The sequence below is a fragment of the Lepisosteus platostomus genome, chromosome 15 (assembly GCF_059453375.1).
Source record: "Lepisosteus platostomus isolate fLepPlt1 chromosome 15, fLepPlt1.hap1, whole genome shotgun sequence".
Lineage (NCBI taxonomy): Eukaryota > Metazoa > Chordata > Actinopteri > Semionotiformes > Lepisosteidae > Lepisosteus > Lepisosteus platostomus.
Window position 1 is genome coordinate 7,897,123 of NC_142625.1, and position 15,028 is coordinate 7,912,150.

At 37.7% G+C, this 15,028-nt stretch overlaps 1 protein-coding gene across 1 annotated transcript; it reads left to right on the forward strand.

The window, feature by feature from the left end:
* The first annotated feature begins 3,815 nt into the window (after positions 1–3,815).
* Positions 3,816–11,760, forward strand: LOC148647983 (cytochrome P450 2J2-like). The gene is made up of 8 exons (XM_088607473.1): positions 3,816–4,047; positions 4,808–4,957; positions 5,473–5,633; positions 6,157–6,333; positions 7,721–7,862; positions 8,504–8,691; positions 9,451–9,592; positions 9,743–11,760. The coding sequence occupies exons 1-8, from the start codon at positions 4,020–4,022 to the stop codon at positions 9,916–9,918; spliced, it is 1,164 nt and encodes a 387-aa protein (XP_088463599.1). The 5' UTR covers positions 3,816–4,019; the 3' UTR covers positions 9,919–11,760.
* Positions 11,761–15,028: the final 3,268 nt, after the last annotated feature.

Consider the following 15,028-nt stretch of genomic DNA (forward strand, 5'->3'; position numbering starts at 1 on the left):
TGCAAAGAGACAAAAAAAAGTGTAACGCTTAATTTCAACATCATTTATGTCAGACCTTAACAATAGTTACAGTATAGAATTTAAATAACAAGACATTAAATACATTACTTGTCGTCTGACTTTGGACTAAAGTCTTCTCTTCTCAATCAGCAGGTGGGAAGGCAAAACAAGAATAACCTTTACTTTCACCTATACTTGCCTTTATAAACGAAGGATTGACGTAATTTCCACATAAAACAATAGGTGTGTACACCTGCAGAACCTCATGGTATTGCAGTTACTCATTTATACAATGTGCAGATGCATATCTAAGTGACAACACTTTCTACAACAATTTTTTTTATGGGTTACAGTTTCTGTCTTGCTGCACTGGTTGTGCACTAGTAAATGCTGGATTGTGTTTTGAATGAATTTGAAAGTGAAAGACCTACAAACTTTGGGCTGTTCACGAGGAATGACAATGCCCAAGATGAAAGCGTCTTGGAGCGAAAATGTGGCTTAACCCACTCGGCTGAGGGCTGGCCTCCCGGCCAGAGGACAAGGAGACCAGGACCCCCCTGCAGGGTGACGAAGAGGTAGCTGCAGAGGGGGAGGTGGGATGTAAAAGGGTGAGAGGGACTAGGATCTCATAGGTATTTATAGCGTTTGGAAGAGGAATGGATTGTCAGGAGCGATTGCTAATTACTGACAGCTGAGTCTGATTGAGCTTGGTTGTTGTCATCTTGCCTGAACTTTTGTTATAAACTCCATTAAGTAGGTGGTGTTTCTATATTATAATTTTACAAGCAGACAATCTAGACATTTACATAGATGCACCAATGTAATAAAAGTGCTGGATAAGAATGCAAGAATATATTATAGATGTTATATCACAGTTTTCATAGAGTTGTCATTTTTACATCAACATACTTCATACAGGTTGGCACAGTGGTCAGCATTGCTTTCTGACAGTGCTCTGGTGTCAACTCCCAGGGTGCTATCTGTGTAGATTTTGTATGTTTTCCCTGTGTTTGTACAAAACCGTACCGTGGGCAAATCATTACGTCATAGCGCATCATACCGCGCCAAAATGACCGACAGGGGCACTCGTGGTGCGTTGGTCGGTCGTAGAAAGATTTAATCATTTAGTGTCTTTGCTGTGCACATTTTAATCTGCTTAGAACTGAATATTTATATGGAATTTTACAACTAAAGGTAAATTTTAGTAGCTGAGCATAAAAAAACTAGGAGCATAACGCATCTGAAGGTCATAAACGATATTAATTTAGGAACATAAACATATTATGTAAGCTGAATTTTGCTGGTCTTGGTATTTTAAAGAAAAATACACACCAGTATTCCATTTCTTCCTAAACATTTTAAGCATCAAAGTCTTACATGTGGTTATTTCGGAAACGTTTTTACGTGCTCCTTGCTCCTTCTGACCATGTTACTGTACTAGATGTTTATACAGTATACAGTACTTTGTGAGAAAAGTGATAGTTTTAAGCTTTTCTGCAAATACGCTCGATATCGGAGTAAACAGAAGCATACTTTCAAATTTTGATTAATAGGGAATTAACTATATACATTAATAACAGTAGAACTACAGTAGAACTACATTCATGTACTGTAGCACAAACAGTAGTATAAGACTTTCCATTGAGATGTGCTTGTCACATGACTGCCTCGGTGGCGTGATCGCTTAAGTGACTGACTTATAACCCTGAGGTCGAGTGGATATTCCTATTTGCTGATCCAAGTGAATAGTTGTTGGGTTTTTTGTCTCGGCCAGGAATCTCCAGCTCTTCACCTTCTGCCTGTACCTGCATGTGCTCCATCTGCTCCTTTGCTGTCTAAGTTCCTCTCTTTTCCAACCCTGTCTTGTTTGTGTCTCTATCCTTGGTGTCCACTTCAGCCCTGTGTTCATTCCTCTCCTCCCCTGCTGTTCCTGATGTCATCTCCTTGGCCCCTGATCCACTTTCGCTTTACCTACATTCGAGCAGGTACTGTAGCTCCAGGTTGCTGCTGCTTCATGGTCAGTACAGCACCTTCTCAGTTACAGTAATATAGCTGGAAGGATTTACTGTGACTGAAACACTTTGTACTGTAAATCTTTCAATATGCTTAATTCTTTGATGTTTTTGTTCCTAGTGAATTATTATTATTGAATTAGTGAATGTGAAGTGTCTGAATGTAAGAACATCTTTCTTTTTGTTGTTCATTCAGTAGGAAGAAAAAATGAACCCATTGCCAAAGACTGCACGCTGCTTGCAGACCCTTTTGAACATTTTTGCTTTTGCTTACTGAAAAGCAAGCCGAGCTGTGCCACCATGTCAGCACATGTCTTGGAGAAAACACTGGAAAATGAGTATAGCTCTAATCAAGGGTCTTTTTTCATTAGCAGATGTTTGAGAATCTTAAACTGCTGTGGAAGGAAGAGGTTAATAATAGTCCATGTAGCATAAACACCATTCTGTGTCATTGTAGATCCTCAGAATTGTGTTACCTTGAGGTTAAGCTGGGTGCAGCCTGTCATGTGAGATGTTTAGATATCTATCAACATAAAATGTAGGTAAAAGATAAAGGCTGAATCACTCAGGAGAAAATAACTTCCTCTCATTTAACACCCTTTGTTAATTGTTTTATTTAAAGAAAATAAATCCACCGTACTTCTTTGGCCTGTCAACAAAATATTTTATGAGACACCTGAAGAAGGCTCCACGGCCGAAACGTGTTTTCTTTCTTCTTTTTTTCAGCATGGAATAAACTTATTACTTGTTCCTTTGCAACAAAATATTTGACATGCTTACTGCCGATTCACAACTAATTCTTGGATTGAATCAGTTCCAAAAGGAGCAATTTGTTTTTTTCTCCAGATAAAGCAGTTGTCTGAGGAAAAATGTTTTAGGCATGATACTGTTCCACTAACAAAATGAAAGTTTGTTTTACTTATCTGAAGACATGTCAGGTCTTCAAAGATTGACCGACTGGGGTGTAGACTAAAGAGTTAAGATTTCGCGCCTGTATGATTAGTTCCATTCTCTAAAATCATGAGTTAGCAAGAGAAATAGATATCTTATTTTATGTGTGCAGCTTAAGTAATAAAAAAGAAAAGGGAATTTTGAGGTTTCAAACTTGCCTCCCCATAGAACTATGTTCCCACAATACATTGCACTTTTTCTGGTAACAATTTTTACAATTTTTGTATTTTTTTCTGATTTTCTGGTAACAACACCAGTAGAGTGGTCAGAAAAAGTCAAAATGATTGGCAGTTATAGTGTGTTAAAATAGACTCTACTCTCTAATCAAACCATCACCAAATATTCACAACTCTGCATGGGGGTCCTAATCCTCTTCCTATGATCTTAGCTCTCACCAAGACAGTTAAGCCAAATTTTGACTGAACACTTGACAATCCTTTCAGTACACTTAGTTTTTAGGTGTTGTTTTTCTTAGTGAACAATGATTTATCATATTATATTCTAGTATTTCACAACTTTTCAGCTGAGCTAAAAGCATTTACAGTTCTCCTCAAATATGGTACTATAAAAAGCACCTTTTCTTTTAACTGTTAGAACATTTAAATTGAATATTTAATGTACTTCACACGCAAAAGTTATACAATGCAATACTATATTTCCACTTTTCAATATAGAAAATCAGCTTATAAGCTCTAAAGTTCAACCATTTTTCAATTATTGAGGTTATATGACATATGAATGATTCAGGTGGGTAGCTGCGTCAGCATGCGTAGGCTGCAAAGGAACAAGTAATAGGTTTATTCCATGCTGAAAAAAAGAAAAGAGAAAAAACACAACGTTTCGGCCATGGAGCCTTCTTCAGCTGTGTCATATGAGATATCATATGAATGATATCTCCCTTGATTTAAAATTGCTTTTCCATTCAGCTTGCAGAAAAATATGGAGATGTATTTACCATCCGTTTGGTAAGACGCTTTGTTATTGTAAACGGCTATAAACTGGTAAAAGGTTTTGGTTCATGAAGGAGGCAGTCTGACAGACCGTTCACCATTTGCAATGGGTGATGAGCTCACCAAAAATCAAGGTATTTACAGTAAATGATTTAAATAAGGAACATGTGCATCTTGCTCATAAGCATTCCATCTCAAACCTGATCTGATTTAAAAAGCTATACATAGATGAAGAAAATCAGTGGCTCAATGTAGCAGATAGAACTGGTGTTGGGTGACTTGTATGACTTGTAAGTAGCACAACTTTGTACAAGGTATTTACAACCTCCCTTCATGTGTTGACAGGGACCATTCTTTTACTAAAGCTATACACTAAGGTCTTTACTATACACTCATTAAAGATTCCATGGTAGAAATCGCAAAGTTGCAGTATCTAATTCTGACACTAATTCTGTTGCCCTCAATTAGCCACTATAATACTGTGGTTAAGAATATACTCTACTTTGTTGAGCCTTTTGCTTGTAAAAAGGAGCAGGTGGAGGTTAATTATGTTTTTAAAAGTATAAAGAAGAAAAAAATGTAGTGTTCTAACTGTGAGTGTGAAGAAGTCTCATTTTGGAAAAAGTACTTTATCAATGTTGGGTATTATTAGGACCATGATCATGAAGTGCTAGTGGTATACATTTTCAGTTTTCAAAAAGCAGTTGTATTGTATATATTTGTGTGTACTGTATATGTACGTTCATTTTCTTAAACAAATGCATGTTTCATTGGATTATGAAAGATATTAGGTACATTTCTAAGAAATTAAAATTATCGCTTTTTAATCTCTTTGGGCACAAATGTTACATTGGTGCAGGCCCTATTTATAAATCTATAATGTACAACATGCAGGGTTGGTATTATCCAATGGTTACTTATGGATGCAGCAGAGAAGATTTTCCCTTATGACTTTAAGGAATTTCGGTGTGGGCAAGAGGAGCCTGGAACATACCATTGTGGAGGAGTGCAGGTTCCTGAATGAGGCCATGGAGGATGAGCAAGGTATCTGTTACTGACTCAACTGATATTGTCCATGACTTGTGTGAGTGTCTTGTAATGTTATACCAAAGGTGAACTGTCATGTTACTTTGCACAGGGCTGTTATTTCTCCAATGAGCTATGTCGTCAGTGTCATTTTTCTACTCATATCCATATTTCTTTCACTATAACTTCAGTACCATATATAAAGCTTTTATAGTTAAACACTTCTTTTAAGTATTTAAATGAAGGGCTAAAGGATTGTGCCATTGTGTAAGTCTAGAATAAACTATTACCTCGTGATCTTGCATCTAATATTCTGTATTATTCAAGAAATAGCTGGATTAGATCCTTGGATTAATTAATTACTAGAAACTGAACACCACAGACAATCCAAAAGACTCTCCTATTGTTGGGAACATTTCTTTTGATTCTTTATCTCAAACCAGCAAAGGGATATCTGTGGTCAAACTTTACTGTAGTTTGCAGCTTGTACTATTACTGTACACTGATGTATAATTTGTTATGTGCCATTTTAGGGAAGCCCTTTTATCTCCAGTTCATCATTCACAATGCTGTATCTAACATAATCTGCTCTGTGGTGTTTGGAAACCGGTATGATTACACAGACAGACGCTTTCAGGAGCTGCTGCATTTGATTGATGTAACATTAAAAATGCAGGTTACCATGTGGGCCCAGGTGAAAACAGCATGTTTTTCTTTTCCTTGATATAACTATGAGAAGATTCAAATAACATTTCCATGAAAGTCTTTGGCTTTCCAATGAAGTGTTTAGATACTGTCCCTGGTTTGTGTTCTCAGTAATGTGTTTTATGTATGTAAAAAGGCCTACATAATGGACACCCTGAATTGTTAAATTGAAGATCAAGAGACAGACAAACTTCTCTGGACAGAATGTTCCTAAGACATCAGTTCCCTTGAAAACCTGTGCAGTTCAATCCAGTTTACCACGACCATCATCATAATTTAATCTGTCATCACAAGGCTGTGAATTTAAAATTAGTTGTGTATTTTATAAAGCTATCACATTCATAGTAGACCTTAAGAAATGTGAAGATGCTGGGAAACATGGAAACATTGCTGTAACTTTTTACCACAATTAAAAGTAGGTACATACATCAGATGGAAACACAATTAAAAAAAAATACATGGTGATTTATGATGCATAAATGTTAGTGTCATAATGGTTCTCTCTTGTGCAGCTGTATAATGTGTTCCCTACAATAATGAAGATAGTTCCTGGGCCTCATCACACTATCTTTTCAAATTGGAAGAATGTGATTTCATTTGTGAAATCAGAGATCCAGGCTCACAAAGAAGACTGGAATCCATCCTGCCCCAGAGATTATATTGACTGCTATCTGGATGAGATTGAAAAGGTAAACCAAAGCCATAGTCCAGTCATATCAGGTAGTTGAGCAGTTGGCTAGAAATGCACTGCTTTTCCATGAAACTTCTACAGTTTATCTTAAAAAATGAGGAACCTCAAGTCAAAGTGACTGTTTATCGGAGTTGATAATGAAAATTAGGGGGAAGGGGACTCTAATTCTCAGTATACCCCAGTGTTGTTTATCCTATCCCAGTGTTCATTGTACTAGCAATCTCCCAGTCAACCATTCAGCTAAACACCATCATCTTGCTTGCTGACAGTTCTCAGTTTCCTTATACCTGTCCCTGGCTGCTATTGATTTCTACTGCTAGTTAATACCCCTGACCTTTGTATAAGTAGTTCTGTAGGGTATCAAGATATCAGGTGCAGATGGCTATAGTTGAAACTTTGATAGTGTTTCAGATACTATTCTTTTAAATGCAATCATCTTAACTGCTGCTTCCTTGATATATGACAGCTGTGACATAATTATTTAATTATTCTGGATCGGTCATTCTTTTGAAGTCTTCCATGTCATCGTGTATTAATTCCTTAGGTGTTGCAGTTATTCAGTGAACAAGTGTAATAATATTCTAGCTCTGATTAATTGCTACATATGCTTCAATTGATAAAATGTTTTTGTCTAACAGAGGTGTAACCAAATGCTTACCAAGCTAAGATAGATATCCTTATTTGCTTTTAAGTAAGCTTTTAAGCGCTTTGAGAAGCCACCTTTAAAGGTGCTATATAAAATAAAGTTTATTATTATTATTAAGTAATGTCTCTTTGCTGCTATTCTTATAATGTGGCCATTTTCTCAGATTCCTCATTTATGTCTGATAATGCTGTTTTTTATTATTCTTCTGGCATTTCTAGGGCCCAACTTTTTGACCTATGTTACTGGAAAAAAATAGGAATAAGACTGCAGAACTTAGAAATTGAATAACTTGTTTTAGTTACTGCAGTTCCTGGCTTATGTCCACATAATTCATGAATCTCAATTTTTATTATTTGCAAGTATCAGTGTTGGTTTAATCATGTTTTTCTTAAAGCTTAGCTTAGTCATCCTTAAGGTCTTATTAAAGAATCGTCCTTGTATTTTCCCCATTTAATGGAAGGTAAATAATGCTTCCTAGGTTTTTATCAATTAGTTTATCTTTTATAGCAATATATCTTGATATATCCATACACTTCCTATTAGAATATTTTCCACAATATATTCCACAACTTAAATGCAATAAATTCCAAGGGATGTACAGTATAGAATATTCTTCTGAATGTTCCCAGGATGTCCACTAAAATATTTCCTAAAACTGAGGAATGTCCAAATGTTTCGTTTTTGAGTACTTTGAAATGTAAGATATTTTAGCAAACAGGATTTGTTTTTCCACTTTCAGAGTAAAGATGATGTTGACGCAAAATTTGATGAGGAAAACCTATGTTTCTGTGTTCTCGATCTGTTTGTGGCTGGGACAGAAACCACAGCAACCACACTATGCTGGGCTCTCCTCTTCATGACCAAATACCCAGAGATACAGAGTAAGTCAAGTGCGATGATCTTTTTGTCTAAATTACATATTGAAAATTGACATTTTCATATCTTGGCCCCCGAGTCTTCAGTGCAAGGTTGATTCAGTGCAGGCTCTTCTTTCAGGAAAGCATATTTTATCACACATGGAGTAGAATGTCAGAAACATTTTTGGGCTGTTCAAGGTACAACAGATACACCAAACAGATGTGATACAGAGTTAAAGCTCTTTAGGTTACAGTGTGAGGAGAAATAAACCGACACCACAAAAATCAAACAAAACAAAAGCCTAGCTCTCTTTGTACAGATTTGTACAACTGTATAATTAAACTGTGTACCAGCAACAAAACCAAGTCTGTTCTGGGACAAAACCCAAGTGTCAAAACACAGCAAAATGTCAACCATTCTCTCTCTCCCTCTGGCGTTACTTGCATAACAGGGGATCTGCCCTCTATCTCTATCTGATGGCAAGTATAGTTGAGACAAGAATCTGAACTTGTCTCATTCCACCACCCTCTCAGTTGGCTATATAAATTCATAGTATATACAGTACATTAAGTCTAATGAAGATCTCTCACTTGGGCTCATGTTATGCTTAATAGATAAATTTATTGAAAGATTTCCTCTTTACTTACTCTGTTGATTTTTACAGAGAAGGTCCAGGATGAGATAGACAGAGTCATTGGACAGGGACGGCAGCCCTCTATGGCAGACCGTGCTAACATGCCCTACACTGATGCTGTGATCCCTGAAGTCCAGAGGATGGGCAATATTGTTCCTCTGAACCTGCCCAGGATGGCAACAAATGATATCACTGTACGAGGTTACGTTCTTCCAAAGGTAAGACTAATGGAGTATATAATGAAAGTTTGGGAGGAATGACAGCAGCTAGTTTCAATCAATCTCAGCCAACTTTGTAATCATTCCTGACATCATTTCCTAACATAAAAACAATAAATCCTCATAATTCCCTCGCAAATGTCTTTTGTATGCCTCCTCCTTCCCATTTCTACCTTTGCAGCTGCCCCTTGACCACTTCTAACTCCACATAAGGGTCGTAGCCTTGTTGCCCTATGCTCAGAGGCTGGCCTTCAGCCAAGCAGGCTGAGCAAACTTTACTGTGACTAAAACACTATATAAATTCACTACACTTAACTCTTGGATGTTGTTATTCCAAGTGAAATAAACTTTAATGTTAAAATACATCTACAGTATTTTAACAGAATGCATGCTGCTTATTCTAAGTAGGTCTTAAATCATACAATGAAACTGTTGTACTAAAGTTCAACTAAAAAATAGGTCAATACATTGAATAGGGAAATGATTTTTTAAGTAGTTAAAATAAAGTCACAAGAAATAAATCACTCTAGATGAATCTTGAACTTTCTTTACTTATAAAAAGAGATTACATAATGGTTTTGCTTGTAATGATATCAGATACTGACATGGAATTTAAATTTCATTAGCAAGATTCCTTTCCTTTCTGGACATTTGTATCAGATATCATTTCCTTTTCAGTGCTGTATGTTATTGTTAAGAGTGTTTTGAGTACTATTGTTAAAGTTGATAAATATTTAAAGTTGTAATTTATTTTTTTAGGGTACACAGATCTTTGGAAATTTAACTTCTGTGCTTTTTGACAAGAATGAGTGGGAAACACCACACCATTTTAATCCTGAACACTTTCTAGAGGAAAATGGGAAGTTTGTCAGAAGGGATGCATTTATGCCATTTTCTGCAGGTAAACATTAGTGTAACCTAATACAGTATACGCTAGACATTTTATTATAAGAATAATACATCTAGATATTTTAAGCAGATACATTTTCCATGCTGTAAAATGTAAAATGAAAAATCCCTTCAAGTCCTAAACTACCTTCTGTTCCTCTAGGAAAGAGGGTGTATCTGGGGGAGCAACTGGCTCGGATGGAGTTGTTCCTATTCTTCACTTCTTTTCTTCAGAGGTTCACAATTTCCCCACCACCTGGCGTGGAGCCCAGCCTGGAATTTAAGATGGGATCCACACTTTACCCTAAGGAGCTGAAAATCTGTGCTGTCTCTCATTAGAAGAAAAAACTTTGCAGTTAAAGCAGGTTATATACTAAGTTCTTGAGCATCTCAAAAGGTCAATTTAATTAAAGTATTTCAAATCTTTGAAGGCATTGATAAAGTCACTCCAGTGGACTTCCTCAGAGTCAACAGTGAAACCCTAACAGAGAACACAAACTGACATTACTGGGAAATGCATTTAAAACTGAGAGTAGGAAACACTTTTTTACACATAAGGGCTGTGGGGGTCTGGAACAGTCTGCCTAGTGATGTTGATGAAACTGATACCATTTCAAGAAATGGTTGAATACGATCCTTAGATCAAATATGTACTTGATAACATCAGCTTGGGCTGAATGGCCTCTTTTGATTTGTGACATTTCTTGACATGACATGTGGGACAACAACACTGGCCAGAAATCACTCAGAGGGGGGTTGTCTAATTAGCTCAACCCCTGCATTATGAGACAGCTCTCATTACTTGAGGCTGAGAATCGCAACAAAAAAAGGATGCAGCAAACACAGCTCTTTTTTTGAGACCTGATTATGGGTTATAGGTTTTATTTTCAATACAGTCTTGTTTGGAAGAGTGACTGGTCATGGAAAAAAAGGTACTGTAATACAGAAATGTATGTGTGATCTGAGAAGTGTTCTGAAAAGGCTTGTTTACGGGTACAGTAGGTAATTTGATTACCGCCTTACCCCAGTTCTTTAGAGAGACCTTTGATCCACAGGTTTATTGTAAGCTCCAGAAAGAGAGCTAGCTATACGCCTGGTTTGCTTTACACTCCTAACACGTGATGACAAAACTAAAACAGCCTAACTGTTGTACCCAGAAGTAAAAAAATGCCTTTCTAACAATGCATTTCCCCAGCAATTTTATCATCACAAATGCATTACCTTTCCTTACACTTTAGTCTATCAAGTTTTATCTTGGAGAATACCCTGGGACACCCACAACAGGTCATTCCAAACGACCAAAGGACAGCCCTTTTTTACAGTATAATGTGCCCATCGCTATACTAGGGCATTAGGATGCAAACAGACCCCTTCTGGTCCTACTAACACTTCTTTCAACAGCAACCTTAGCTTTCCCAGGATACTGGATAAGGATATCCGTTGCCAGTATCCTTAAATGATCCAAATTTCCGGATGTCCACACCAATCCGCACCGTATCCAAGTCGTAATCCATAAATCTTAGTCATAAACTGTATCCCGTAGTCCGTTATTCTTTATTTCCTTCCAGCACAATCCTAAACCTCTACTTCCTCCAAAACGCATTCACCTTATCGGCTTCCGCCCCGGCTCACCGCTTCTGGGGCATTTATATCTCGTTTCCTGATGTAGTTCAGCTGTGTCTCCTTGTTTCGCTGCATAGGCCTTTTCCAATAGTGGGTCAGCTGGTTATCCTGGGTGGCCCTTCCCGGTGTCCTCTTACACCACAATGCAAGTAGAGAGTTATGTGGGAGTGTATCTTGTATCGTTTGTTTTACTGTATAAAAGAGCACTGTAAGCGTTGTCTTTGAACTCCATCTGTCGTGTTTTCCAATAATCCAGAGGTGACCTTGCCTGTCAGCAGTTAGCCTATGCTGTGCGCTTTATCTTTCCAGCAGTTCAATTTAAAACAAAGATGCAGACTTGCAGCTAGCTTTGCAAGGCATCTCTAAGGATAACGTCTTCAATAGAACCATCTTGTTATTGTAGGTTCCAATGGTGTATGCATATGATATGAGCATCAGACATGTTTATATACTGTATAGAGATGACTGTCAATATCTTGTCTCCCTGGACCTTCTTGATACATTTTTCAAAGGGTTTGTATGATTATAAGGACAATTTATAAAGTTTGTTTTTTAAGACTTGTGTTACATTTGTCTCATTTTAAAATAGTGCTCGGCTCTGATTTCAACATGGTTATGGACCCCTCTATGGATTATTCCAGCTCCACAAACACCAGGCCCAGTCACATGCAACTACAGACTTAAAGCACTGCATATTGGATATACAGTAGGTTTAATCTCCTGTCTTATCGTAGCTATGTCTAATCAACCTATTTCATTTTCTTTATGGAAAAATAGAGGCATGCACACTTCAATGATATCATTGAACATATTACTCTGCTTACATTTGAGGACCTTAAATTAAAGTACACATTTCAAGGTACCTCTTCCTTTTTGTATCTGCATTAGTGTTCTGCAATTCATGCTTACAGAGAACCTTGAGGGATACAGTTATCATTACACGAGTTGCAGGAATTTTTAAAAAATATTGGTAAAAAGAAAAATACAGTAATTCTAAATAATAAATTTTCTTTTCTTGAAGGCAAGATATCAGAAATTAGCTGTTCACTATACATGGGCTAGATTTCTGCAGATGACATTACATGGGACACAACATGGGAAAAGTTGACATACATTATGTCTCCAGCAATTCAAATCATCAGTTTATGCATTCAGTCTCATCCACAGATCTCATTTTATCTGACAAAAAAGATATCTAATGAAATTGACACCATTGGAACTATGCTGTGTTCTCGGGATGCTGTGGGCACTTTTATGCATATTTTTTAGGACTGTTGGGAGGTGAAATGTTTCTGTACTCAAGTTGCTTCACAAGGGCTACACAAGGCCCAGGGGGAAACAATTTTAGCAGGACATTGCTGAAACAGCCAAGACACCTATATTACTTCATCGGCAAGCACAAAATATTTGAATGATTTAAAAAAAAAATCTTTCTTTTGTGTCTCCCCTTATGTTTCATAACTTAAAGAGATGGAGAGGAGGGGATGAGGAAGGGGAAAGTAGAAGATAGGGGAGAGGGAGGGACTTAACTGGGTTTTGTCTTCTTATTTTTGATGTACGATTCTTTTGCATTCACTTCACACCATATACCACACCACACCTCCCCCCCACGCTCTGTAAATTTCCTCAACTGGCGATCAATTGATCAACCAAGGTTTGCAAATTCTGTTCTGTCCTCCTTATCTTGTTTCTCTTCCTCTGACCCTCTAGAGCAGTAGTTCTTAAACTGTGGTACGCGTACCGGCAGTGGTACGTGGCTTGCCGCCAGGTGGTATGCCAAATGACCCTGGAACTGTGTTGTGTGCGCTGAATAAATCGGGAGGGGTTTTCATATTTTGTATTTTTATACGTGTCGAATACGCAACCTATGTACTACGATACATTGCGCGCTAATACTTCAGTGGACACAAGAGATACTCTGTAATTCTATACCACTCTATAGGAATGCGTGCTACGGACGCAAGTGACCAATTGTATTTAAAAAAAGCTACTGTATCTCCAGCAAACAGGGAGAAATGAGAATGTGCGTGATTTTGGAACAATGCCAACGTTGTAAACACAGGAATGCATAGAAATGCGTGCTACGAACGCTGGTAATCTTGTGAGCACAGGAAAGCGTGAAAAATAACAGAAAAATATTTAAGAACTGTTCTAAGTTAATTTGAGAAAAATACACCGAGCGTCTCTGTGTTTCTCTCCCATGCGCATGAAATAAATACTTAAAATAAACACTGAAATAAAAACCGAAACGTGGAAAAATGCAAGCTTGCGGATTGCTAAATCAGGTAAGCCCCACACTATTATGTGTGGAGAAAAAGCTGCTGAACAGCTCGACCTGCTGCCCCCCCCGAAAGACACAGTCATTCATAGAATTATTGAAATTAAGGATTATATCAAAAGTACGCTGACAGAGCGCGTTAAGATGAGCAGATGTTTTTCACTGCAATTAGATGAGTCTGTAGTCGATTTGGCCAATTTGCTCGTTTATGTTAGATACGAGTTTGAGGGTACGTCCCGTGAGGACTTTCTGTTCTGTAAGCCGCTACCAACAGGAACTACAGGAGAGCACGTATTTCAGCTTCTGAATGAATTTATCGAAGAGAATGGCGTCGACTGGATAAAATGTGTCGGAGTTTGTACAGACGGTGCTAGAGCAATGACAAGCCGACACAGCGGTGTAGTTGCACGAATTAGAGAGGTTGCTCCAGAAATTAATGGTTTCATTGCAACATCCACCGCGAGACCTTTGCCGTCAAGAAAATGCCTGACGATTTAAAATCTGTTAGACTGTTGTGAATTGTATCAAGGCTCGAAAAATTAATTCACATCTGCTTTGCTCGACTAAACAGGCTCACCCCTCTCACTGAAATGGTGCTTTTTTATTTTTATGTGTTGTTTTTTTTTTCTGTAAAACACTTTGAGAAGCCACATTTTAATATATCAAACAAAGTTTATTATTATAATATTTATTATATGTATGTGTGAGTGTGTGTGCAAGTGTGCTCATGTTGGTCATTGATCATTTCTGGGGTTCCTATGAGATGATGACTTGTAGGTGGTACTTGGATACTTTGGTTGGATTAGGGGTGGTACTTGGTCCACAAAGTTTGAAAACCACTGCTCTAGAGGACAAAATACAGTTACTTGACATTGCTCTTTTGTCTACCCTCGACAGCTTTGCTCCTTTAAAAACTCAAACCATCTCTTTCTCTCGCCCTGCCCCCTGGTACAATGACCATCTGCAATCAATGAAGGTAGCCTCTTGCAAACTTGAGCATAGGTGGCATCTTTCCAGCCTAAATGTACATTATCAGGATTGGAGAAATTACTTATCTGAATATAAGGTTACTATAGAGTCTGCTAGATCCACCTACTTCTCTCACATCATTGAAAATCACCAAAACAACCCCAGACATCTTTTCTCCACCATCAACAGACTGCTCAAGCCAAACTGCCCCACCACATTACCTGCCTCATCACAACTTTGCAACACATTCTTAGATTTCTTTAGTTCTAAGATTGATAACATCCGGCATCACATTCTCTCCACTACGCATCTCATTTCCTTACCTCCTCCCTCCTTATCCATTTTCTCTCATGACAACCTTACCTCATGACAAACAACCTTTTCGAACCCCTCCAATCTGGCTTCCGTCAACTTCACGGCACAGAAACTGCCCTAGTCAAAGTCACCAACGATCTTCTAATAGCTTCTGATTCTGGTTCTCTTTATATACTCATCCTTCTTGATTTCAGTGCTGCTTTTGACACTGTTGACCATAACATCTTACATTTCTCGTCTTGAGACTGTGTTTGGAGTTTCTGA